A 25,747-nucleotide genomic window follows, 5' to 3' on the forward strand; every position below is an offset into this window, starting at 1 on the left:
CCCGCAAAAAACATAAATCACAACAACAAAAAGTAGCATATAAAGCAGCATCCCCTTCCCTGGATTGTGAATTTTGAACTGAGCTCTTCATGGAGCATCTCTCCCACTGGAAAAGTGGTGTATTGGGGTGCTTGTAATTAAGATGTGCGCAGGGTGAAAAGTCTGCGTGGTGGGCGTGCAACGCTGCGGTACTGATCGTGGTGAGTAGGTTACCATCGTTCTCTGTCAGCCTGTTCTCTGTACTGGTGGAATCAGGGTGTGAAGCTCCTCCAGACCAAATGTGTTAATTGTAATGAGATTGACTTTGCTCTTCTCTTTTTACTCGTTCTTTACAAGCAGTTCTTAACCTTGGTCTGCAAGCTCCCCGCGGCAGGGGTTTTGTTTGCGTACATACGCTACCTGACACTGGGAGGTCCCATTCCTACTTGAAACTACTGGGCATTGCTGCAAGGTACAGAGTAAATAAAAATAGCGATCAAAACGTCAGCAGTAAAAGAATGAAATATGTTAACTGCAATAAAGTACTTCCATGAACGCTCAGTTCTATTTTATTGGGCTTTCAGGACTTATATATCCTCTGCATCTTTATGAATACTTGAGACTAAATAACAACATTTTGGTGAACACTGAAATATCTGACCTTTTCTAAAGGTCAGGATCTATTTTATAATCCTTAGGGCTTTCAGATAATTTCCTTTAAGCTGTTTACACGAGGGAGTGACAGAGGAGAGCAGGGAAGAGGAGTTGGTCTGGGAGGTCAGTCGAGGACCACTGAGGAGTGCATCTGTTGGGCCAAAGGACTACATGAGAGGAAGGTGACATGGTGCATCCCTTCACCTCTATGCAGTTCTCGTCTCGCTGCTCCAGGAGGCTTCATAAATATGTGTAATACGTCATATAGGCAGGGTCAGTAATGACCTGGCTGCGTAGGGACCGGTCTATCTGTCCACCCTTCAGCACGCAGACCTCCAGAAGGGCTAACGGTGCTCCTGCTCTGAAACAGCGGCTCCAGAAGGTCACGCTGCTAGGAGTTTTGGCGGAACCAAGCGCCCACGCAGCCCCGCGGAAGCCGTGGGCGGGTCGCGGTACCCTCCTGCCAGCCGCCGCTGAACGGCAGGGCCGCGGAGAGGGCCGAGCGGTGCTGGGCCGCGGCCGCCAGGCGGCGCCGCCGCGCGCAACTGAAGGGGGGGCGCTGCGCGGGCCGCCCGCCGGCAGGGGGCGCCCGATGCCGCTGCTGGCGGAGCGCGGGGCAGGGCGGCCGCGGGGAGGCTGCGCGCTGTGGGTAGCCGGCAGCGGGCGCCGGGGGCCAGGGGCGGGTTTATTCTTTTTTAAGCAGCTCTGTAGTCACTCGTGACAATGACATGTTTATGTCTGTGTAATGGCGCTCTCGGGCTGTCCGCCCTGCAGCGTCCACCTTCCCCCCTCCCCGCCTTTGCCGCCGTTCAGCAGCGGGGAGATGTTTGGGTTTCGCAGCGAGTTTAGTTTGGATAAGTCCGCCTTCAGGCACGTTTGTGCGAGCAGATTCCAGTCAGACACACTCCAGAGCGGTTTGGTACTAGGTGTGGCTGGCTACCATGTGCTTGCTCTTCAGGGTGGGACCGTGGCCAAGCTTCTCCCCGGCTGGGGAGATGCCCGGGCCAGGCGGGGCTGGTGCTGGGCCCTGCCCCTGCTGTGCTCCGAGCTCCAAAAAGAACGAGGGCACGCAGGGGGACTGGGAGTCGTGCCCTGCTGCTCACGAGCCACCTGGGGCCTGATCCTGCCTCCACCAGAGTCCGTGAGAGCGTCGTTACTGGCTTCCGTGGGGGTTGGCTCCGGTCCCCGATGCCCCATGGTCTCCTGAAGCGAGCTGGGGCTGTGAATGGGCTATAAGGCAGCTGCCTTTCCTCTTCCCCGTCGCGGGTAGATGAAACAATTAGTACTCGTGCGTTAAATCCTTCTAAAATAAAATCTCGTGACTGCCATCTCTCTGTTTGCTATATTTAAACTGGCCGGAAGATTGTTTAAATATATCTCATGGACAGTTTACAATGCGAATTATTTCCTGCCTTTAAATAAAAAAAAAAAAAGAAAAAAGAAGTCATGGTTTTAAGATATCTGGCAAGATTATTGCAATGAAATGTCACGTTCCTCAAGCAAGTCATCAAAAGAACAGTTTTTAGTGATGACTGGTTTCCAGCATTCACCATTCAGAAATGTTGCAGAGTGTGATTTTTGTTTTAAATAAAACAAATGCAAAAAGCCTGCACATCTGATCTGCCTGGCATTCCTGGGTGTTCAGAGCAGGAGTTCTGCCATCTAGCTGAGCTGCTGAGGTTTCTCCCATAGTACCGCTGCCCTTGTGACTGCATAGGTTGCTCCCCTGGGTTACCCTCTGTTGGGTATCTGAAGCAGCCGTTGTGAATGGCCCATGTAAAAATGTCCTCTCCCTTTCACTGAGTAGCTTAGAAAGTTGTTTCACTGAATACTATGTAATATATATAAAAATTTTGGGGAGGGGGGTGTATTAGAAAAGAGCTAGACGTACTAAGAAAAGTGCATTTAGAATTGTGCTCCCATATGGTGGTCTCATAAAATTGTAAGCATTGTTTTTTCTGTGAACGTATTTTAACATTTTTGATGTTTTAATTTGTTCTCATCTTTTTTTTTCTTTTTTTTTTCTTTTTCTTCCCTACTCAGCTCTTGCCCCTGTTCTTTGCCTCTGGTTTTGTTGGTGAGGATATCACAGTGATGTCTGCATTCAACCTGCTGCATTTGGTGACAAAGAGCCAGCCAGTGGCCCTGCGAGCCTGTGGGCTTCCCTCAGGTTGAATGGGTGCTGCTTGTTGTGTCATGCGTAATGAAGGCCCTCTTAGGAATGGGTGCCTCTGCTGCAGGAAACGATGTGCTATGGGTTGCTCTTGTTTGTTTAAATTTTCCTTTGAACCAGAAGTTTGTTTGCTTTTTTTTTTCTTTTTGTAAAAGTCACTGGCTTGAGTGAGAGTTTTCATATCCGTGATTTTAGGAACAGCTTGGAAATGCTGTTTAACTTCCTTGTCCAACATATTCTCTTTTAAATTTTATATTATTTTCCTCATTCTTGGCAAAAACAGTGGAATTAAACTGAAAATAATATATTAAATGCCATTTATAATTTTTTTAAAAAATGCATAAAAGAATTTAGCATATTGGTTGCTAAATAAAGGACTGAAAAATATTTTCCAAAATCTTTAGCAGTATACTATAGTTACATTCCATCTGTCCCTTGTTACACTTCTATTATAAATCAAACATGTTGCACTGAAAATTATGTACAAGAAGTGTGCAGAATTTAAAACTTAATTCTTTCATTCCTCTGACAGCATATTCTTTAGTTACGTGACACTTCTCTAAATAAATAAATGGAAGCATGCAATTTAATGCCCAGATGCAGCTGCACTTTTCATGTAAGGTCTGGGTTCAGCTATTAGGTCTGTGAAGGGTGCCCTAAGACCTCATCTCCATGAATTAGTTACATTATGAAAACCTTGAACCTAAGTATTTTGTGTTTCGCTTAAACAGCAACAGTATCCGTAATGTCTGCATAATAATGTCAGTGTGCATGGTTATGTGGGAGAAAAGAAAAGCTTCACTGAGCTAATTTTGAACATTACTAGGAATTTCCTTGACACCCAAATAATAAAGAAAATACAATCCTGGCTGATCAGTATTTGAAGCATCAAAAAAGAGCCAGCTAGGGTGTTTGTACTACAGTCACAACTGGTTCATAAGGGTGCAAAATGTTATGAGTACTTTTTCCCAGAGCTGGACTTAACAAGCATATGGAGGTGATGTTTTAAAGATTTTTTCAGTGATAAGACATCAGTTTTCAAGCTGATGGATTTTTCTAAAGCAGATTACACTGTATTTGAACTAAACCTGAGTCCAATTTTTGCAGCATTTGTGTTCTGTTTCCCCGCACATGTGCACAAAACTCCCATTAACCTAGATAGGAGCTGCAAACGCATATTGAGGAAGAGAGAGAATAGCCCACATTGTGTCAGCCTGACCTTGGTTTCCTGTTATATTTGCTGCTGAGCCAGATTTAAAATCCTAAAAATATAGGGTAAGCGAATTTCCTTAGCCCTCATTATGCACCTTTTGATGCGTGCACATATTGCTGGTGTCTGCCTTAAAATGGGGGCACTCAGTCTTCTGGCCATTTTGTTCCTGCTCTGAAAAGGAAATCTCAAAGTTGGTCAGCTAGAAACACAGCCCGTGGGAGGTTTTTGCTATCACATACCTGTTTGCAAAGCAGTATGTTAGCTGTTGTGTCACGTTGTTTTTCTGGCACAATCCAGTAGTCACATTTTGGAATAAAAAGCTCGTAGCACTACTGTTCATTCCTGTCCGTTTGAGCCATAACTGTGAAAACATTAATAGGGTTCCACTGACTGGCTACTTTATAGATAGATACAGAGGTTTTTATATATAATAAACGCAGATTCATCTGCTAACAGTGGAATAATATGCAATCACATATCTCGCATATTTTAAGAGTAATCTAAATTCCCCAGATGCTTATAAATTAGCGCAGGCTTGCTTTGCCTTTGGTTTGGCTTTTTGTGTGTGGTGTGTTTGAGGGGGTTGCAAGTGAATGGTCTAGCCTGTATCAAATTAAACATGGAAACGAGATCGAGAGCCAACATCTGCTTAAATGCCACAGTGCACTGTGACTTTAAGTTCTGAATATACAGAAAATGCCCTGAGTTCTCATGGCTTTTTTGTAACATCACATTTTGAGTTAGTACTTTTCCTGCCGCCCAATTCTGTGCGAATTGTAGCCCTGCGACCACACTGCCATGCTGTGTGCCCAGAGAGTCTGGAATGGTGTGGAGTTTGGTCTTCTTCTGTTTGAATGGCAAATTCCACATGGAAAGAGTTTTTCTAACCTTCTGGAGCCCCTGCCCCCTTAGCATAAAGCAAAGTGGTGGCAGAGCTGTAAATTGGGCTTCCAAACACAGTTTTAAACTCCGTGAAGTTAAATATTTGCAGGACAAGGACTTGAATGAAAATAGTATTTCAATTTCTGTGCTTGGAACGGTACCTCTGTCCTTCCTGTAAGGAACAAAGTAATACAAAGTAATGTTTACTTTATATTTAGTATAAAGTCATAGTTGTAGATCAGAAGCAAGTAAAAAAATTTTATTTTTCCAAAAAGTTAAATGAATGAAATAATCCTACGAAGTATCTTAGAACAGGGATGACCTTTTGTCTTTTCTTTGAAACACTGTTTTGCAAGCATGTATGACCTACACTGGATTATTCGTAAACTGAATTAACAGTTGTGCCAGTGAAGTGTTTTTACTTGCTCTTTTTCTATTTACACACTAGCACCTGGAGTGAAGATCTATTCTTCCAAACTGTATTTAGGTTTTTTTTTTCTTGAAGTTAGGAGTAAACATTTTAACATGTGCAAACCTAGCGCACAGTTTGCCCATAACGTTTTTTATAGCGGACGTGGTAAAGCCAGAGTATGAGCAGGCACTCCCAGTAGATGGCACTAGGCATATGCTGTTTTGCATGCCTAGCGCTGTATGAAAAGCTTCCCACTTAGGAGTCATTCATACCCAAGTACACCCTGAGACCTTATGAACATTTACAAGTATTTTAAGAAGAGCATGAGCATTGAGAAAAATCACGTCAATCGGAGCTGGTACGCAGACTATGTTCACGTTGGTTCAAGGTTTCTTCATTGCCAGTAATGATTACAGCTCCATTGTGTCTGTCGTGCGATGTAGAAGTGTTGCTCCTTGAGCTGGCTTTACTAGACTTGAATGCTCTAAATTTCTTTGGAAATGTAGGATGCACTCATCACCTGCAGGATTTAATTCACAGAAATTAAATCTTTAAAAAAACAAAACGAAACCACAAGAAAACCCCCCAAAACTTTTAATGTAAAAACTACTTCAGTTGCTTTAGTGCATACCAGCAAGTAACTGATACAAGTAATGATTATGCAGATTCCATGTACATATGTTTTCTGTAGCAGACCACCAAGCTATAAAGTAAAAAGATAGCTTATTTTGCTTTGCTGTGTCTTTTAATTATTATGGGTTCTCATTTCTTTAAAAAATCCTTTATTTCTTTAACACTTTGAATGTTGTGCTGCTTACATCACATTTTTTTGCATGAGATAATTTGGCTTTTCCTCTCCTGTAGATCAAAGAAAATTATGGTGCTTGTAAGATTAAGTAAAAGTAATGATGAAGAAATTACAAGGGTAGACTTGGGGGTTTTTTTCTGTATGAACTAATAAAGTCCTAGATAATATTAAATTGTTGTGAAGTGTTTAATTACTAAAATAACTGCTAGTAGGAAACCATACTTTTCTAGGATTAGAGTAAACTACAACACATCTGTATGAAGATGGTGCTGGGCATATGGTGTAAATCTTTATTAAGTAAATGTCTATAGTGTAGTTTCTCATAACTTGTTTCGTTAAATCTTCGTTAATTCCAAGTTTCAGTGTAATGTCTTTCCATAAAATGGAAATGAATAGTTCATGAACAAAAAATTACTCAGTCTCAAAATTAGATTTTTAGTAGTAATCTGTTAACATAAAGGATTACTTCTAGGAGCAAATCTTGCAAACAGTTATATACATGAGTTATTCGTATCCATTTGTCCCTCTGAACTCTCAAACTGCTCATGTCAGTGAAATTATCGGTGTGCATAGTGTTTGCCAGATCTGGCTTTAACAGTGAAAAATCTAGAACAGACCTTAGTCTTGTGTGTTCAAAGTACGGTAGTTGCTATCAAACTTTGTGTAACTTAAGTATGTCTAAAGGTTTCATATTGCATGTTTGTATGTTTACAAATACAATTTCCATAATGTATGTTATAATTTTCCCATAGCTTTCCGTAATGCATATCACCAAAGATCTACCGTTACAGATGTCTCTTCACATGGTCTGAAAGAAAATAAAAGTAAGACTGATATGTTGTATAGCAACACCCGCTAGTATGGCTATGGCTAAATGCCTGTCAATGTTTTCATTATAAATCCCAATTTTCTGGGGTTTATATCTTGAATGTAAAAATTTGCTCTGGGTTTAAATATGTCATACAAGGTCTCAGCTGGATGTACTTGTTCCTCATAACTGATTGGGGTGCAAAAAAGAAAATTCGTTTCTATGAAGCTAAATATATAAAAAAAGCAAATACCAATCTGGAACAAAAATAGATTTTTTTAACTTAAAATACAGTCTTGCAAATTACCCAATTCACTACCTCCCAGCAGTTATGAGGAATTTGATAAATGCTTGAAAAGTCTTGAAAACAAGCGCTATGTAAGCACAATAGTGAATAGCATATGAAGCTGTTCATGTGTCATTATTATATAACTGTCTGTGTGTATGTCTGCCTCCTAGCCATACAGCAATAGAATACTGCATTATCATAATAGAGCATAACATTATCGTATTTTTGTAATGGCTTGAAAATGGGTTGTAAAAATTACCTTTGTATATAGCTGTCTTAATGGGAGTATATTCGATGTTATTCTGTATTTATAAATGTTTCTTTTGTACAGTAGTATTCAGTCTAGAATGTCTTATTTAATACAGTTTAGGATGAAATTTATTTGTAGGTATCTCATTGGGAGTAATACTCTTATTGTGCCTGATGCTTTCAAAACTTGGGATCATAAAGAAGACCAGGAACCCTTTGTTAACGTACCATTTTTGTTTGTACCCTAGGGTTTGTACCCTGGTTTCCCCTTCTTCTTAACTCCTCGTTCCAATGCGAGTTTTGCTCTCTCCCTCATCTGCTCGATAGAGAGAAGATGCTCGTCCCTGCCTCGACTGGGTGGAGGCTCCTCAGCGACTCTGGCACTGAGCAGCACAGGGATGATGAGATGTTCCTTGTGCTCCCAGACCCTGCACAGAGCCAGTTCCTCAATGTGTTCTCTGATGGATCTCTTAAGGTCATTTGCTTTCCCTTCCTGCTCCCATAAAGGACCCACCACAAGCCATTTCTACCTTTCTTGCAGGAATGTTTCAATTCTGGGAGCTCATAAATTTCCTGCATTCCATTCCCATGCCCTCTGCAGCTCAGGCTTACTGCGTTTTCTGCTTAGCTGGGTATGGAAAAATGAAGTTTCAGCACTAACAGTGTTTCTGTGTTTTAAAGTCTCCCATGAAAAGCTACTTTTTTAGTTATTTGACTGTCTGTTTATAACGGGAGGTCTGAGAAGTCCTTTAAGGACTGCCTTCACTTTTTTCCCTTCAATTAAAAGCAACCCCTGGCTTTTTCCTTTTTCTGAGGAGTACATGATGAAGGTTGCAGAGAAGAATGTGATGTAAGGGAGAGATGACAGCACACAAAAAGGAAAGAGATTTTACATATGGCTAAGCTGAGGGAGGACAAGCAAGAAAAGGTGCAAGTTAGAGGGATGGACACGATAACCTTAAAGTCAGTGAGGGTGTGTGTTTGGAGGTGATGGAGGAGATGATCCAGGGGGTGATTTAGGGGATGTGTGAGCTTGGAATTTGATGGTACATTGAATGGGTCTGGAGAGTGTGGACTGCGAGTCAGGCACCAGAGACACGGATGTTACCATAACTTAGCGGTTAGGTTAACCACAGCACAGATTGTGATTTGGCGGGAAACGAGCAGAGAGGAATTGTGTCCCAGAGGTGGCTAAGAAGCAGAAGATGTTTGTTCTTAGTTACAAGCTAAACATGTGTCTCATCTTGTGATTTCCTTCAAAAGAAGCTGTGTTGGGAAGGGGTGCGTGGCTGAGTATGAAGGTGCCCCTTGCTCCAGCTGGAGGAGAGGTTCTTGTGGGACGGTAGCTGCTGGCAGCCCAGGTCTGGCGCTGGCAGCTTTGTGCACCGCAGGTAAGAACTCCCTGGCCCAGGTCAAGGAGACCCAAGAAGAGCAGAGCAGGAGGAGGGCTCAACCGAGTCCTCTTAAAGCCCTTGTATAGGGCTTGACCCCATCTTTCTGACCCATAAAGCATGGCTGAATTTTACAGAAGCGTAGGGGCCCACTAGGGAAAGAAGTTGGCAGTTACTAACCTTTTTGGCTGTTTCTTTACTTTTAGTCCTGAAGCAGGTTGAGAGGGGAGGGGGCTGCAGTGTTTTCCATGGTGGCCATAGCAGAGCAACCTGTCCTCACGCTGGGTACGTCCCTCAGTGGCAGATGTGGGATGAAAGGGTACAGAGCAGGCTGTGCCTGCTTGCATCTTTGCTAAAAGGGTTCCTGCACAGTTGGAGACAGACCGAGTTTTACAGGAGGTTAGATCTGGGCTGTTGTGGGGAACTGGAGGAGAAGAAAGACCTCCCCCCACCCCGCTCCTTTCCTCCACCCCCATCCCAAGTATAGATTGCGGCACCTTGATTCTTGAAACGCAGTGCTCATTTCACAGGCCACACATCACTATTGTGGAGGAAGCAGCAGGAGGATTTAGCAACAGCCTGAATGCCACAATAAGCTACACACCACTGCGGTAACCGCTGGCAAATGCTGACTTTTTAATTGTTTCCGCTGCAGGGTTAAACCTTTATTAAAGCCGTGTGAATAAACTTATTTTGATGGCTTACTGAAATATTTTAAATGCAAAAGGTAGCATAAAGCTCTCTTATTAAATTCAGCTTAATTCTGCTGTTAATAAAATGCCCTGCCATATGTTGTTCACCCTTTTATTGATTCTGACAGAAATCTACTGACCAGATACAGAGTGCTCTATGTCTCTGCCTTTCTTGTTTTTAATTTAAACAAATGTAGTGCCTGTGAAAGGTGCTAGGATCATATCAGCAAAACAAAAGTCTCTTTATCTGTTAGGGAAAAGAGGAAGAGAAATCCATCAATATAAATGATCCCTCCTCCTCTGCTGTACCAATAGATCTTGATCTTATCTTGCCTGGTTTGCATCCAAGAGCAAGGCAGATAGGGCGGCTGCCCTGTGCACTCTGTCTTTTGCCATCTCAGCAGAAAGGGTAACAAAACCGGCAGTTTATAACGTAATGAGCTTTTGCTCCACTTAGAAGGTGCTTCTATTCACCAACCTCTGCCGAGCAGCCACACGCAGCCATCGCTATAGTAGTGGTGAAGATGACAGCTCAAAAAGCCCCAGGGGAAGCTGCCTTCACCTCCACCAGCCAGCACAGGGTGGTGGTAGAGTCCTCAGTGGTTAGAACTTGGAAAGTTCTACACAAGACTGTGGCTGGTAGTGACATTTATTTCATTAATGTGAGATAAGGAAGTAAAGTGGACATCCCTGGAGAGGACAAAGGGAGCTGCTTTTCTGTCCCACTTCCCCACTATGCAAAACATCTCAATTTTTTGTTAAATGTTTTTTACATTCACAGGGAAGGGAGGCAGCTTCAGATTTCTTTTCCAGGGAATGTCTTTTTGGCTTGTGTGGCTACCTTGGCCATGTAACCTGCCACAAAGGTGCATGCAGACCTGCAGAAACAAGAAGGCAGCTTCCATGCCCATAGATGCCATCTGTACTGGGACAACTGGAGTTCCAGTACAACTTTCTCTGGAAAGAAAACAAGTGCGCAGAGGGATGCTTTAGTTCCGAGTTTGGAGACTTTTTTTTTTTTTTTAGTGCTTGAGAAATTTGCCGTCTTACACGTGAGATCTCTGATGGTCACTTAGAATATGCACATTTATATAAAACATGAGCCATGCTGATGACCAGGTGGAAAAAATAAATGTGACAGCTTGTACTTGATTGCATGGGAAGCTCGCAAATTTGCAAAGAAAATTTTGCCCTTCCCTTGTGGCCATGTGACCCTCCTGGGTGTTAAGTAAATAATTTTTTTTAAAGACAGTTAATTTCTGGGTGGTGTTCTTTTAAGGTAGAACCTGGCATTTGACCCAAAATTGTAACTCTTGTCCTGGTACCCAGCTTTTGGATTTTCAACGCACAATATAGTGGAAATGGTCTTCGCCCCATTACTCCTAATGCTTGCATGAAACTGCAAATGGTATTTCAACAGCGGGTGGGAGTTAGCTACCTACAGCAAGAAAGCAAAGGAGCCATCCCTCAGAGAAGAAACACAGCTCTCTCTTTCAATGTGTAAAACATTTACAGGTTTTTTTTAATGATGAAGTTTGGATTTTACTTAAACTTGACCTCCCAGCATTTCAGAGTTCATTTGCAGGATCTATCCTAGTCAGCAGCATGCTTAGGTAATTTAAAAGGGCTTGTGATGGGATTATAATAAGATCTATTATGTCAAATACAGGTTTTGTAAAACTGTTTTCCAATTTATAAGCCAGTAGAACTGTTTGCATCGATTTGCATTTTCAAGAGTTGTTCTTTTTTAAACTAGATGAGCAGTTCCTCACTTGTTTGGAGTGAGAGGACACTGTGGCATTCTCCCAAGGCTGCAGACTAGAGGCTGCAGAGAACAGACTAAACAGAAGTAAGAGTTGTGCGTTTGCCTTTTCCTAAGCAGAGAGGCAAAACTGTAAACAAGAGGAATAAACTGTGTAAATGATATCTGAAATAATAAAAATGAGAGATTCTACTTTTAATAATACTGAGTGTTGGCAGTAGCATATGGAAGGATATCTATTTCAAGGAATGTATACAAATAGTTTTTAACCTTGCAGGATTCTTCTTAACATCAGTTTGAGATAATTTACCATCAATGACTACAGTATGATCCCCTTGTGAGGGGACAGGCTTTGGGAAGCAGAGAGATGGATACTTACAGCCAGATCCTGTAATCTGGTGTACATTTGTAGACCCTTATGTAGTTGCTGGAGCTATGCGTATTCCCAAGGGTCTGCCCACACAGGTCCCGTTGCATGATTGGGGCTGGGGTGGTATATGAATAATAAAATGTGCTGGAAGGCCCCTAAAAACCTGCTTGGGTATATTAAAAGAAGTCGTACTGAAAACTAGAAGCCCGATTTATTATATGGCTATGCTCTGCTGGAACATTTGATCTTGCTGTATTTAATTCAGGAAGTCTTAATGGTATGTGCTCAGTGCATGACTGTAACGTCCATTAATGCTGGTGGAACATAAGCATATGTAGAAGGGGGAAAATGTATGCTGTGTCTTCCACGCAGTTGAAATGTTGAGTTAATTTCAGTGATAGGAAGCAACAAAACATAAGAGAAAATCATTAGAACAGTTCAAAAGACTATTTGAAGAAAGCAAGACATCAGGCAAAATGCCATCATATTTCAGGGCATGTCAGACACTAATCGCCACCCTCCGGCACGCTGGAGCAGGCGAAGGGCTGAGTGGTGAGGAGTAATGGTCTGCTAACTTGTGTCCGTCTGTCTGGACGTATCTCGTTGCTAGTTTTCCTGTGATTGCTTATATGGAAGGAAATGGCACACGCCTGCATTATGAACCACAGGTTTGAAAAGGTCAGTTGAAATTGGAACATATATGTGAGGTGAGATGCTTAATGTCTTCATTATCAGGTCAACACTCAGCCAATACTTTCTGTTCACTTCAGCCGTACAGAGGAGGACTCCAGAGCTGAACTCTGAAAAGCCCATAGTCTGCAGGTGGATAGTAGCTGGCAGCATGCATTGCGTTGCTTTTCAGAAAAGCCATTACCTAAGCACAGGAATGCCATGAAGGCTCCAAAAGGGTGTCTGTTGGTGTTTATTTCACTCACCTCAGCTTTTTTTTTTTTTAACGTTTATGCATTAAGATTTGTGAGCCTGGCTTTTTCTTCACAAAACCTTCCATCCTGCTCCAGGATCTTAACAGCTTTTAGTACTGCTGTAACTTCACCTTGAGGCTTGAGGTGTCCTCAAGTGGAAACGCTGGTGCCTGTTTGTGGAACAGTTGCCTGCACACTGCTCTTCTAACGAGCGCTGACCCCAATGAAGGCACCAAGGTGTGCTGGTTAGAGAGATTTAATCTGGCCTCCGATCCTGCAGTGGAATGTAAAGGCAATTTTGTCTGCTTTTGCAGGCTGGCGTTCACTTCTAACAGCAGGGTCTAACTGGAGTTAGGAACATAGCTGTCCCGAGCTCTTCTAAAAGTCATTGCTGGGAGCATCACTTCCAAAGAACAAGTGAGATCCAATCCAGACTCTTAATACAGATCTTACGAGTTCAGACTCTGTTATCCTCGCAGTGTATTTAATTTAGTCTCACCTTTAATGTAATCACAGTGATGTCATGCTATTTGTAAAACTGATGACCTTTTGTCTCTTCTGCCTTGAACTGTAAAATTTGCAAATGAACTGTGAGCCTGCCTTCATGCCTGAGTTGCTGACAAAGTTTGTTGTTTGCATGGGAACCCTTTCCACAGCCCATGCCTGGTCCCTTCTTCGGGGAACCAAAGGGAGAAGGGTGGTCAGCCTGCACCTTTATTCTCTGCTTTGATAACAAGTTTGATAACAGCTGCATTACTAGTGACACTTTCTCTCATATTGCTTATATACTTGTGTAGCTTTATGTTGTCCCATTGATTGAAGAACACCAAATTTCTAAAACAGATAAATTATTCAAGTAAAGAGGCAATACTGACCATTCTTTGAAACATTCAGTATTTTCTCTGACTTTTTCGAAAGTGAAGTTAGGCTTAGTTTGATTTTCTGCAACATCTAAAGAGCAAATAGAATTTCTTACAAAAATAATTGGAAGATATTTTTAAAAGTAAAGAGACATAGGTTTATAAGAGTTTTTGCTGCTCTCAAGACTACTTTTTAATACTGAAATTTTAGATGAATGACCATCTCTCAAACAGTTTCTTTCTGAGCTGTGTAACGCAACATAACAATAGCTATTTATATAATGCATATGCTTCCTTTCCCTGTTAGCTATACTTTGAAAGACTTATTAGTCCTAGAGCCCTGCACATTCAGAGAATAAAAACCTCCAAAGTTTGACATCTTTAAATAAGCAACCAAATGTTATAAAGAACAAACCTCACTTACAGTTAGGAAACAATATTTACATTTAAGGTTGAAAAGCCAGGATGTAGGAAAATTTTGCTAATTTGGAAGGTGACCTTTAAGTGCACCAAAACCAAATAATTTGTAAGCTATGGCACAGGGCACATTCCTGCAAAATTTGTGTGAATACTGCTTTAGTGGTTCTTGAAAGACAAACAAAGAGACCTGGAATGAAATCTTTATCCCTCTCCCAAATAAGATTGAAGCTAACAAAGGCATACAGCAGCACTCTTTCAAAGCTTGCCATTAAAACGAAGGCTCTGCAGCACAGCTAATGAGATGGCTCAGAGTGGAAAACAATCTGTTTTTAAGAATGTTTAGATCAAAAGTAATTTCTAATCTATGAAATAAAGTCGCTTTTCAATACCTTTCTTTCACTAGTAAAGCTTTTTATGTTTGCACTATTTACTTCAATCAGATGTTTTCAATTTTACTTTTTTCTTTCTGAAAATACTTCCTAGGGTTAGTCGGTAGTGACCAACAGCATTATTCTTTTTCTCTCTCCCCTATTCACCCACCCCCACATATTAAAAAAAATGAGAAAAGAAGAGGGGGAGGAAGAAAGAAACATCTTTTCTTAAATGATTTGCAAGCATCTGTGCTTTAAGCTACTTTTTATGAACACTCCTTAGTAATGACTCAAGGTAAAAAAGCAGAAAAGCATCCAATGTTAGGAAATTGCAATCCAATACCATGTAATTTAAACCTGCCATTGCCTCTCCTGTACTAAATGACATACAGATGGGTAGCTCTGTTCCCTCTACTTTGGGAACACAATTGGTCTTTTTATGAGTGTATATACTTTACTAGCAAAAAATATTTTTGTTGGGACTGTTTATTTCTAATTGTACCGTATTTGAATTACTGTCATAATTAGAGTGCCTTTTCCCTGCCATATTTTGTCAGCTAATTTTTGCAAGCAATTATCAAAGTTATTTGAATATTTGGCAATTTTGGTAGTTTTCATTCTCAAAAGCAACTTTATTGTTATTTTGTCTTTCCTGCCGTGATGTGAATTTCTGCACTTTCAAATTTTTTTTTTTACAGTAATCCTTATGTACTCCTTGGATTTTCTGTGTGAACTAAGCAAAACATAAGATGAGATTTTCAGAGGAGGGTAATTTCAATAGCAACCTGAATTTTTACAAGTTTATTATTGTACCTTATACAGCGTTGTGCATAAAGAAATGACTTGCTCCTCAGTACTCCTATCCTAGTGCTTCAACAGTGAATAAATACAATCGTTAATGTTATAAAGTAAGAGCACAAAGATGCAACTAGAAGTTAAATCAAGCTTACTGGAATTCTAAAGATTTAGAATTGTTTTTCAGCTACTTTAAAGGGTAGTGAAGTTGCTGGATGTTGTGGCTGAACATCATATGCCCATTACCATAAGTCTCTAATACAGATGTCTTGTAAAGAAAGTTGGCTCTTTTTTTCAGATTTTTTTTTTTTAAAACGGTTGGAAAAAAGTTACTTTCTTGTGAATGATTGTGTGCGCAGAAGTTTAGTGTATAACACACCGAAGGGCTTTGGCTGTAGCACGTTGTCACTGCTCCAGTGGAATCACCTGGCTCTAAAGCGAAATTCTTTTTTAAACTTGGATTTGAAGAAATAATCAGCTGCAGTTCAGCTGAGCCATTCTTCGTGCATTAGGGACCGGTCTGGTCATTGACAAGTGAATGCAGAAGCTATGCTGTGGCCATCTGCCAAAGCAATTATTCAGGATTTAAGCTAAAAAGGCTCCTTCTCCCATATCCTCTCCCTTTGCAGGGTCATGTAGGGATAAAAAGGACTGTAAGGTGGTCTTTTCCCAGGAGGAGCTGAGGAAGCGGCTGACACCCTTGCAGTACCATGTCACTCAGGAGAAGGGGACCGAAAGGTAAGGCAGGATGAAGGAAACGCAGTCCTCGAAACGCAGACGTGTTTCTTTTCTCCCCCTCCTCTTACTGGTGCTTCCTCACCTTCCCCACCAAGGTTTGGGTTTGGTTTTGGTTTTGTTTTTTTTTTTTCCCCCAGGATTTCTGCACTTGTTTACTAACCCCTACAAATTAACACCGCTGCAAGGACAAGCATCTGCAGCGCCGGGGCCGAGGCCAGGGGTCCTGTGTGACTTTTAATGAACACTGCATGTCTTACAAAGTCACCGGGCTCATGCTTAGAGTCTGTTTTTAGTTTACTACAAAATGTGTGGAAGTAATAGCGGTTTAGGTACACTTTTTTTGGAAGACATCGCAGTAAGCAGAACCACGAGGGAAATGGCCCTGTGCCAGGAGGCTGGAGTTTTGAAGGTGGCCATTGTAAGTATAGACGTTTTGGCTGCAGAAAGAAGGTAGCATAATTTAGTTCTTTTCCACCCCACTCCAATTTCTTTTTGAAGCACATGTGGAGAAGGTATTTATTGGCTCATTTGTGGTTGGAATGTCAAAAATTTTCAATAACTGCCCTCACATGGCTTTAGTCGCTGGAAGCCAGCCCCGAGTCCTGGAGGGGAAAAAAAAAAAAAAAGGACTCGCTTCCAAGACTGTTTTTAGTGAATAAAGTCTCTCTCTCAGCTGATTCCAGCATGAAGGTAACTTGCCAAAGCCTAGCGATTTTTTTGTTGTCTAATTTATACCATTGAGCTTGGCATGAGGCCCTGGCTTTACCTCTGCTCCGAACGTACTAATGATGTAACTGCTTCTTTTCATTCGTGACCTGAGAGGGCTCTCCACCGCACGTGGGGTCCCGGTTAATCGGCAGCGCTCTTCCTGACGGCGTGTACCGCCGTCCGAATGCGCCGAGGGGGCGCGGGGGGTACGGTCCCCCCTCTCCGCCCCGGCCCCCTTCATCCTCTCGCAGCCCCGGAGGGGCAGGGGGATGCTGGCCTCTGCCGGGAGGTCTGCCTTCCCCCCCTGGCCCTCCTCGCTCTTGTGTACGGGACCAACAACGTGATTTAGTGCACACAAACAATCGGAGATTAGGTCATTCTTAAAAATCCTGTTTATAAAAAAAAATTGGACCTCATAAAAAGGGTGAAAGGATAATAAAAACAAGCTGCCGAGCACATAGGCTTTTTGTTGGGCTAGCGCAGCTGATTCGTATTAGATGAATGACCTCCTAGCCTTTTAGATTGTTAACTTAGAAAAATATTCCCTTAAAGCTGTAATATTGCTTTTCAACTAAAAATGTAAGGCGCACACAGCCTGAGATCGCGGACCAATTATTTCATTTTCAGCGACGACGCCTCTGCCGCCCCGGCAGCCCATCGCGGCCCGACCCAGCGCCACGGCTTCTCGGCTGCCGGGCGGCCCAGCGCGTCGCACCTCTGCCCGGGCGGCGGAGCCCGCGGCCGGCACGCTGCCTAACGGCAGGCCTAGAGCAGCGCCTCAGGCTGAGCCGCGTGCCAAAACTTACATTTCGCTCCCCAAACAGGGGAAGATTCCATTTTTTTCCCTTTTTGTTGTTGTTGTTGTTCTGTCCTTTGAACTGTCGGACAATTCGCTTCCTCATGCATGATACATAACACGTGAGGCATGCTAATGAGGACGTTCCCCTTTTCCTGTGCCTGCTTTATTCGCTGCCTTTAATAAAAAACAACTGCTGACTCTTAATTCATGGGTTTTTTCTGTAACATTTTCCTAAAGTCTTAGCTTATTTAGTAATTTAAAAGCTCCGAAATTCCTTTATTTATTTTTAAAATGTAGTGTTGTTGTTTTCCCAGTGCCTTTGAGGGAGAGTACACACATCATAAAGCTCAAGGAATATACAAATGTGTTGTTTGTGGGACTCCTTTATTCAAGTGAGTATGCTAAATATAGTTTTGAGATTTCTGTCTCTCAGTTTATGTGCTGTGTTCCCCTGTAATCTTGTGTATATTCCAGTACTTATGTAATTGTATAAGATCATCTAACTTGTTAAAATTGACAAGGGGTACATGAGAAGCAATGTAAATAATAATGCTCTAGTACAATTAGTCTTACAGTAAAGATAAAAAATTTTAGTAAATAAGATAGTAACATAACATTCTGGTAAAATAGGTAATCGACTGTAAGAAGTAGTAATTTTTTTTTTCTCCTCTTCTTATACAGCCATGACAAGTAATTGTAACACAGTCTTTCACTGCACTCACAGATACGAGTTTTGGCTATTAGTCTTACGCTCAGGTAGCTTTAAGATCTGAATCCCAGGCAGCGCTGCTGCATCCATGCTACAGCATTGTATCCGATAATGGCAAAAAAAGTAGATGCTCTATTAGAATTCAAGCACTTCAAAAAACAAAACCCAGGAAAATTGCATTACTTACTGAATTTTCATGCATCCCAGTTAGCACACATGGAGAGCGGGGTTAGGAACCGAGGCAAGGATTAAGAAAGAAATAGTAAATTTTGTGTCTTGCATGAAGAATACTCTTTAGAAGTATTGTGGGAATTACAGCCCTAAATTTGGTGCCCGAAGAAGTGCTGATTGAATTCTCTCAATCACTGCATTGTTCTGCACAGATTCAGTTGTTGTTCATGTGTTCTTTCTTATTTCTGGCTGCTTGTGTTCATTCTGATGAAGAATTTCGGGTTTTTTCCTTGTTTTTTCCCTCAATTCACACTGACTCAGTCCCTCTCACTTGAAGAGGTACCTTTACAGCAGCATGAAGCAAGACGGTCAGGATAGCGCCAGTATTAGAGAAAATTGGGTCAATAATAGGTTACAAAGGAAAATAAAATTGATGTAGCTCCAGAATCACCAGATGTGGCAGTGATAGCTGTTCTCAGGAGACTGTCTGTAAAGATGAAAGAAGCACTTCATCTCTGTTATGTTTGATTTCTCCTTCCTTATGTTAGGAGGATTACCTGCAGAAACTTCAGTAATAACATGAATCTTTTGAGTTGGACTGAGCGTTACGAACTCAGCCAAGGCAATACTCGCATGTCATGTGTTACTGTGGTACTTGGCTTGGGGGTACACAGTGGCGATCTAAAGTCTCCACTACCTCGTTTTCTACTCTGCCATTTAGACAGTCCCCTGCTTACTATAGCTATGGGGGAAATCCTGGCTCTGTTGAAGTCAATTCAGATTTGGCAAATGAATACAATGGAGCCAGGATTTCACCTTCTGCCTTCAAGACTGGCTTCCTTTCTGTCGTCTGCTGGAGAAAGAGTAGAGTTTTTTGTGGGGTGAGATTTGGAGAGCAGTAGTTCACATAAATGAATGTGAACTAGTTTCCAGTTGCTTTCACAATCCATTTAATATGGGAAAAAGCTGCAATATGAGACTTACCTGTGATTATCTCAAGTGAGCAGTATGCTTTGGCATAGTCTTGACTTTTTTGAGTTAATGAGTTGGACTTCTCTGTGTGAAATGAGCTATATGGAAATGTCCCTGTTTTCAGATTCTCTTTGAGACTCCCCATGGATTTTATGGGAGGAGAGAGAGGTGAAGGGGGAAGTTGTTTTTTATTTTTAATAAATCCCAGGCCAGTGGGCACCTGAAAAAAAACCCAAACACCTTGCTGATTGTGTCCCAGGGCTGGACTGGCCTTAGCCAAATCTCCCCAAAGTCTTTGTGTCGCTTAGTGAGCTCTTGCCACCTCTGGTCTATGTCAAATTTAGCCAGTTGTTCTGAAGTGGCTGGCAAGGGTGGCAACAAATGGAGAGGCCGATAAGTGTCCATCTTCTTTTGTTTATTGACCCCAAAATACCAGTATATAATGTCTTCCTCAACTAGGGAAGATACATTCCTCTATCTTGGTGACTCCTTCAGCCCAGACAGCTAAAAAAGTGAGAAGGAAACATAGATAAGAGAATGCAAAATGTATGTTATTTACTAAATTTTCCCCACAGAGTGTAAATCACTAAAGTATTTCTTAGGAGTGAGGTGGTAGTACAATACAAAGGAAGTCCATTGCACCATTTAAAATGCAAGTTGTTTTTGTGGTGTTTTTTGTTTTTTGGGGTTTTTTTTTAATTCCCAGATAGTCATCTGAAAGTTCCATTTCCATTTGTATCTCATTGGGTGTCCATTAATTTTTTTTCTGTGTCATTGTAATCTGTAAATATATATATTAGGACTATGGACCTGTCAGTTTAACCAGGAAAGAGACTGGAGCTTCAGCAGTAATATTAACAAACTTCAACTTTTAACATTTCTGATTTACGTTGTTTCATTACCATGTGACACAGGAGGTCAGGGAACACATGAATTTTACACTCCAGATGAAAGACCTGGGTTTTGGTACGTCTTTAAAACAGAACTCTGTCTCTATCACAGGAAAGATAAAAGAAACAATTAGGAATTTAACATCTCTTCATCTACCTACTTGTACTAATGTTATGAGAAACCTCCCAAGCTTTATGGAGAACATGCTTTAACTTTTTCCACAATCAAAGGTGCCTCACACATAAAATCCATAATCATGCCATTGAATCTAATTATTCCATCTCTGAACTTTCACGCCAGACAGTCTCCTACATCCCAGTACAGCTGCCTAAAGAAAGCAATAAATGAGAGAGACAATAAACTAATCTCAAGGACCTCCTTTTTCTGCAAGCCAGTTCTTACGTGGTTTTGTGTTACACTACTCCAATCTAGCTGCAGGTTTATGCTAAAAGGAGCAGCCCTGCTCCCCCACCTTTCTGTAGGGTGTTTTTTCATAGCTTTCCCTTCAGTGAACCTCACCTGGTGTGGCTGGAGCATGTCTTAATGCAGCACATTGATCTGATTGATAGAAAACTAATGAGCCAAAGAAAAAACCCTCATGCTTATCAACTATACCTACTTGTGTTAATTTTTTGTGAGCCATGTTTGTCATGGCTGGACAGACTCTGCGGCAAGGTTGTGTTTTTCTGTATTTGTTCACAGAGCACCACCTGAATCCTCAGTGTTTTGTAAGGGCCAAGTGTATTTGCAAGATTGCACCTACTTTATTTTTTCAAGGCATTTTCTTGTACACTACACAACAATACCATTCTGTCTACAGCCATGACAAGGGTAGCTTAGAACAGACCTGAGTGAAATCCACAACTCGCGCTGTTGCCCTAAGAGAGGAGCTATTCCATGTTTAATAAACTACAGTCATGTCCTTTACCATATGCAGGACTGTGTGAGAAAGGTGTGGTATAGATGGGAACTGGGAAGCCTGGGAGAATGATTTCCTTTTAAAGAAAGAAATATTATTGTTGTGTCAGTTTCCAATTTTTAGGGCCAAGGAATGAATTGCCAAGGCTTCATAAATCACCCACTGCTGCCTTTATTGCTTCCTGGAAGGAATTCTTGGTAATAGTGTTGGCTCTTCTGAACATGCGTTAGGAGAAATAGCAACACCCTTATTCGTGTCATGTTTTCATTTGATTTTCGTTGAACTGTGTCAGGTCTTCTCAACATCTCTCAGACATCCAAAAGCAAATCATGAGAAAAGCAAAGCATGGCTGGGCTATATTGCAGTGCCATTAGCATTGTACTACTCTTGTCTTCACAACACAAAGGAGGATTTCAGTCACCAGGCTAGATCTATACAAAGAATTTCCTTGCCCCAGTGCTGAGTGATTAATTAATGGTCTTTAAGCTTTCTTAATCATCTTTATACCCTTTGAGCAGGCCAAATGAGAATTCAGCACTGGCTATCTGGCTACGGGAGCCCATATGAAGTAACTGCTGTAGTATCTCTAATAAGACCTAATAGAACTACTTGAGCAACTTCATTTGCCCTGACTGACTCTTAGTTTTCTCACAAAACTTACAGTTTTGTGTGTCAAAACCAACACCTTCTGTTTAATAAAATTTGTTTGGAATAAGGTAGCTCTTGCCAGTGTAGGAATCAGTCAGCAGGCAGTATTACCAAACAGTTTGCATCCATACTCAGATTTTTAATAGGTCTTGTGTAGCTTCAAGAAGCTTGAGGATCTTAAAACTTGCAAGAACTTCTGCAGGTTTTTGTCCCACAGAAAAGGCTGGTGGAGTTAAAAATCAGTAAAATTGTTATCATTGAGCATTGACTGCCAATTTGCTTAATCAGTTTTTGGTTGAAAACAGCTTCTGTTTTGAGTCTTCTGTGTCACTGCTGGATGACAAATTGTTAACGCACTCCTAATCACCTCACCAAAAATGAAGACAGGAGAGTGCTAGTCTTCCTCAGAGCCATCTAGAATCTGGTGGGTTAATCCACCTCTGAGGATGACCATCAATATGAATGCCATATTTACTGCAGTCCTTGCAGTAAAGTTGTTTTGTGAATACAGCCTGTGGCATCTTCTGCATCTGAATGTGCCTGAGTGCTGAATCCACACCTAATCCTACCTGGATGCTGAGAACGTGCTAAGCTGTGTACAACTTACCACAGCTGTAGCATGGGGCTGTCGCTGGTGCTTGAGCTGTTGATTACTAATTTCTGTGGTGGTTTGTAACACGCCTGTGTCCTCCTGGTCCTCAAGAGCCCCTTGGAGCAAGAAGGGTACAATTCTGCCCTTGGGTGGAGCTGCTGGGTGGCTCTCAGGGAAAGGCTCCTTTCACTGGATGCTTGGCAAGCGTGGCGGAGGGGAGCTGCAGTCATTATAGCAAATAATTCTGCACTCCTCATCGACTCATGGGTAGTTTTTAATATCCTCTAACTGGCGGCTTCTTGGCTTCATTAACCTCATATAAGCAATGAAGTCTGGAAAGCTTTTTATGTTAACGATTGGGAGAGCAAGAACAAGTTTGGAAAACAAAAAACACTTCATCTCATGTTTTCCCTTGATCCACAAGCCACCTGGTCTTGTTTTTTCAGTAGATCAGCTCTATTGTACTGAGCTGGTTGCTGCCCACAAATGTAGTAAGGCACATTTGTGTGTGCCTTACACAGCCTGAATTACTGCAGGCCCAGGTCACTGGCTGCTGAAGGAGCAAGTTGGATAAGGCTGCCAGCTACAAGCCAATCCTTTTGCTTGTGATCTCCGGGTAATACCATCTCCAGCAGTGAAAACAAGTACAGGAATATGGGGGATCTCACAGTTTGCTAGGCAGAGAACATTTCAACAAATTTCCTTCCCAAAAGGCAACTAGTGATGTAGATTTCCTAGGAGAAACACCTTAGGATTCAAAAAAGAAGGAAAAGGAGACTTGAAATGTAACATTTTAAATATTTCAAAATCTCATTGAGACAAGCCTGTGAAATTGTTTTGGTTTACTTATTGCTGAGCATAGCTGAATTGCAAATCCTTGTTGAAGGTACGTAGAAATAAGAGGAAATAAATGCAAAGATTTCTGTAATCCTAGACATATGTATAGATAACTTCCACTGATTTTACTAAGAATTCCATTGATATTTTCGCTGTAAAATTTCAGTGGATTCATAGAATCATAGAATGATTTGAGTTGGAAGGGACCTTAAAGAGCATGTAGTTCCAGCCCCCCTGCCATGGGCAGGGACACCTTCCGCTAGACCAGGTTGCTCAAAGTCCCATCCAGCCTGGCCTTGAACACTTCCAGGGATGAGGCATCCACAGCTTCCCTGGGCAACCTGCTCTAGTGCCTCACCACCCTCATAGTGAAAAATTTCTTCCTTATATCTAATCTAAATTCAGCCTCTTTCAGTTTAGAGCCATTACCCCTTGTCCTATCACTACATGCCCTTGTAAACTTTTAAGCCTGATACGTGATTTCCCCTGTTTAAAATTCACACTGCTTTGTATTGACTGTTCCCCAGTCACCCTGCTTGAAAGAACTAATTTTCAGCTAGCCTTAACCTACCTTATGCTTTAGTATGTGTGTGTATGTACCTGAAGTAAAAATCAGGTAGAGAGGATTGTTATGGCTTATGACTGCAGAAGCTGTAGGTTTCTATATTTATCTGTTTATAACAGTCACATTAAAATAAGCTTTGGACAGAACTCACTCAGAGACTGCTCATTTACTAACATGATGTTACAATGCTCTTTTTGAATTTGGCTTTTCATCAATATGCAGAACAGAAATTGTCGCAGCACCCATCAACAGTAAATCAATCTTTTTTCTGTAGTCTAGGAAAGCAAGATTAAAAATATGTCTTTAACCAGGCTTCCTAAGGAAGTAAGGCTTACAGCATCGTGCCGTCTGTGTGTCAATCCTTTCCTAATAATAAAACTGTATCATTTAATCTACTTGCCAATTTCAGCCAAATTTGGCAGGGGAGTAGCTATTAAACCTCAAAGATATTAAGTTCTTTAAACTTTCATGAAATCGGGAGAGAGATCACATTCAAGCCCTCTCTGAGGAGAGACCTGAACAGGAGTTCAACCATATTATTAGATTATACCAGATAATATTATTGTAAATAATATATATATTATTGTATTATAACAGAGAATCCACATGAGGGTGGAAGAGAGAGAGGCATGTGAATGTCCAGCTCTGGGAAGTACCTGTGAGTAGTTTTGCCACCTTAGACACCACAGGATCTGTCCCCTGACCACAACACAGCAGCAAGCCCAGCTTTGCTCCTGCTGCTGCCCAAGGAACTACTTGGTTCTTAATGCTCAGGGGCTTCTAAAATTCCCTGATGGTGTGGGTCTCATAAATTCCTAGATGGTTACATCAGGTATTAATTTTTACATTGGGATACCGCTCTGTTTTTCTTTCTGGAAGCTTGCCTTGTTATTTGGAGCTTGGGCTCGTGCGTAAGATCAGTGACCACTTCCAAATAATGATTTGCTTTTTCAGAAGGGTGGTAAATAAAATGGACAAAAGCCTCGTCTCTGACCCTAAAGGCAAGTGACAAGACATGACTTGCATTTGTTAGCCTAAATTCCTCTCCTCTGAAACAGAGCCGCCTGGCTTATCCTGCTTGTAGGGAATGGTCCCTGGCCTGAGCCTCCCCTGCAGCTTGCCTAGGTCCTGCCTAGGAGAGTGCTAGTTCACATGAACGTGATATGGGCTGACACAGTGTCCAGGGACATGTTCACAGCTGAGCGTTTCTGCCCTGGCCTTTAGCTTGCTAGCAATGCTGTAGCCAAGAACGCTGATACTCCAACTTGGTATTTTCTGTGCTATTGAGGGCAAACGGGAAAGAGAGAGGAATGATTTTATTCTGCTCCGTCACATGGGCCAGGACATTGGCTGGCTTGGATTGCATCAGGAGCCTCCTAGATCCTTGTCTCTTCAGCAAACTGCCCATGCCGATATGGAATAAAGTTCTTTGAAAATGAAGATGTACCAAAGCTGCAGCTGTCATCTTTACAACTGCAACAGTTCTTGATTCAATCAAAGTCCTTTTCAGAGGGGAGTAGCACTTTGAATGTCTGCCCCTACCAATGTTGCGTTTAGCATCCTTGAAGCAAAACCTTGCAAAGGAACAACCTGGTATAAACTGATAATGCAAAGGTGTAAGAAAGCCAAGAGGAGTCAATGGCTCTTTCAATGTTAAAAGAAAAGAATCAGAACTGCAGAGTTTTCATCAGCTGCTTTTGGAGAGCTATGGGGCTTTCAAAGGCTGTTTCCAATATTGGGCTTCAACGAAACCTGACTAAACCTGATAAAGACTTCATCAAGAAGAGTGAAAGAAAAAGGTAGTTATAACACAACAGTAGAGGTTCTGCAGTAAGTCCTCTTTCACCTCTCCTTGCCAAAAGCCCACTTCACTGGCAAATAGCAGATCTGTGTTAGCTTGAGCTGTAGCGTGTCTGGTCACACCGTAGTGTGTAGCACTGAGGAATTGCACGTCAATCATACTTTGGAAGGCAGTAGTTGAAAATTCACACTACAGGAACACATGGTGATTATCATTACTCTGTTTCTCTCTCTTTCTCAGTATTTGGCAGTCCGAACATCTGTTTACACAGCCTTTTAAAAGGAACAGGTCGAAATCCTGCGCTTCTTTGCAGTACAGATAAAATGACCATCATATATTTTATTGC

The 25,747-nt window shown here is 41.7% G+C and overlaps 1 protein-coding gene across 1 annotated transcript in view; it reads left to right on the plus strand.

Moving 5' to 3' along the window:
• MSRB3 (methionine sulfoxide reductase B3) overlaps nt 1–25,747 on the plus strand; it is a gene marked incomplete at both ends in the record, with an annotated part of 81,972 nt that overhangs the window by 16,386 nt on the left and 39,839 nt on the right. The window contains 3 exons of the mRNA XM_082012120.1: nt 2,677–2,803; nt 15,681–15,789; nt 17,611–17,688. Of these exons, the coding sequence (XP_081868246.1) occupies nt 2,677–2,803; nt 15,681–15,789; nt 17,611–17,688 (314 nt within the window). The remainder of the gene's footprint in view (nt 1–2,676; nt 2,804–15,680; nt 15,790–17,610; nt 17,689–25,747) is intronic.

The sequence above is a fragment of the Phaethon aethereus genome (assembly GCF_964289735.1).
Source record: "Phaethon aethereus genome assembly, chromosome: 1".
In the NCBI taxonomy this organism is placed as follows: Eukaryota; Metazoa; Chordata; class Aves; order Phaethontiformes; family Phaethontidae; genus Phaethon; species Phaethon aethereus.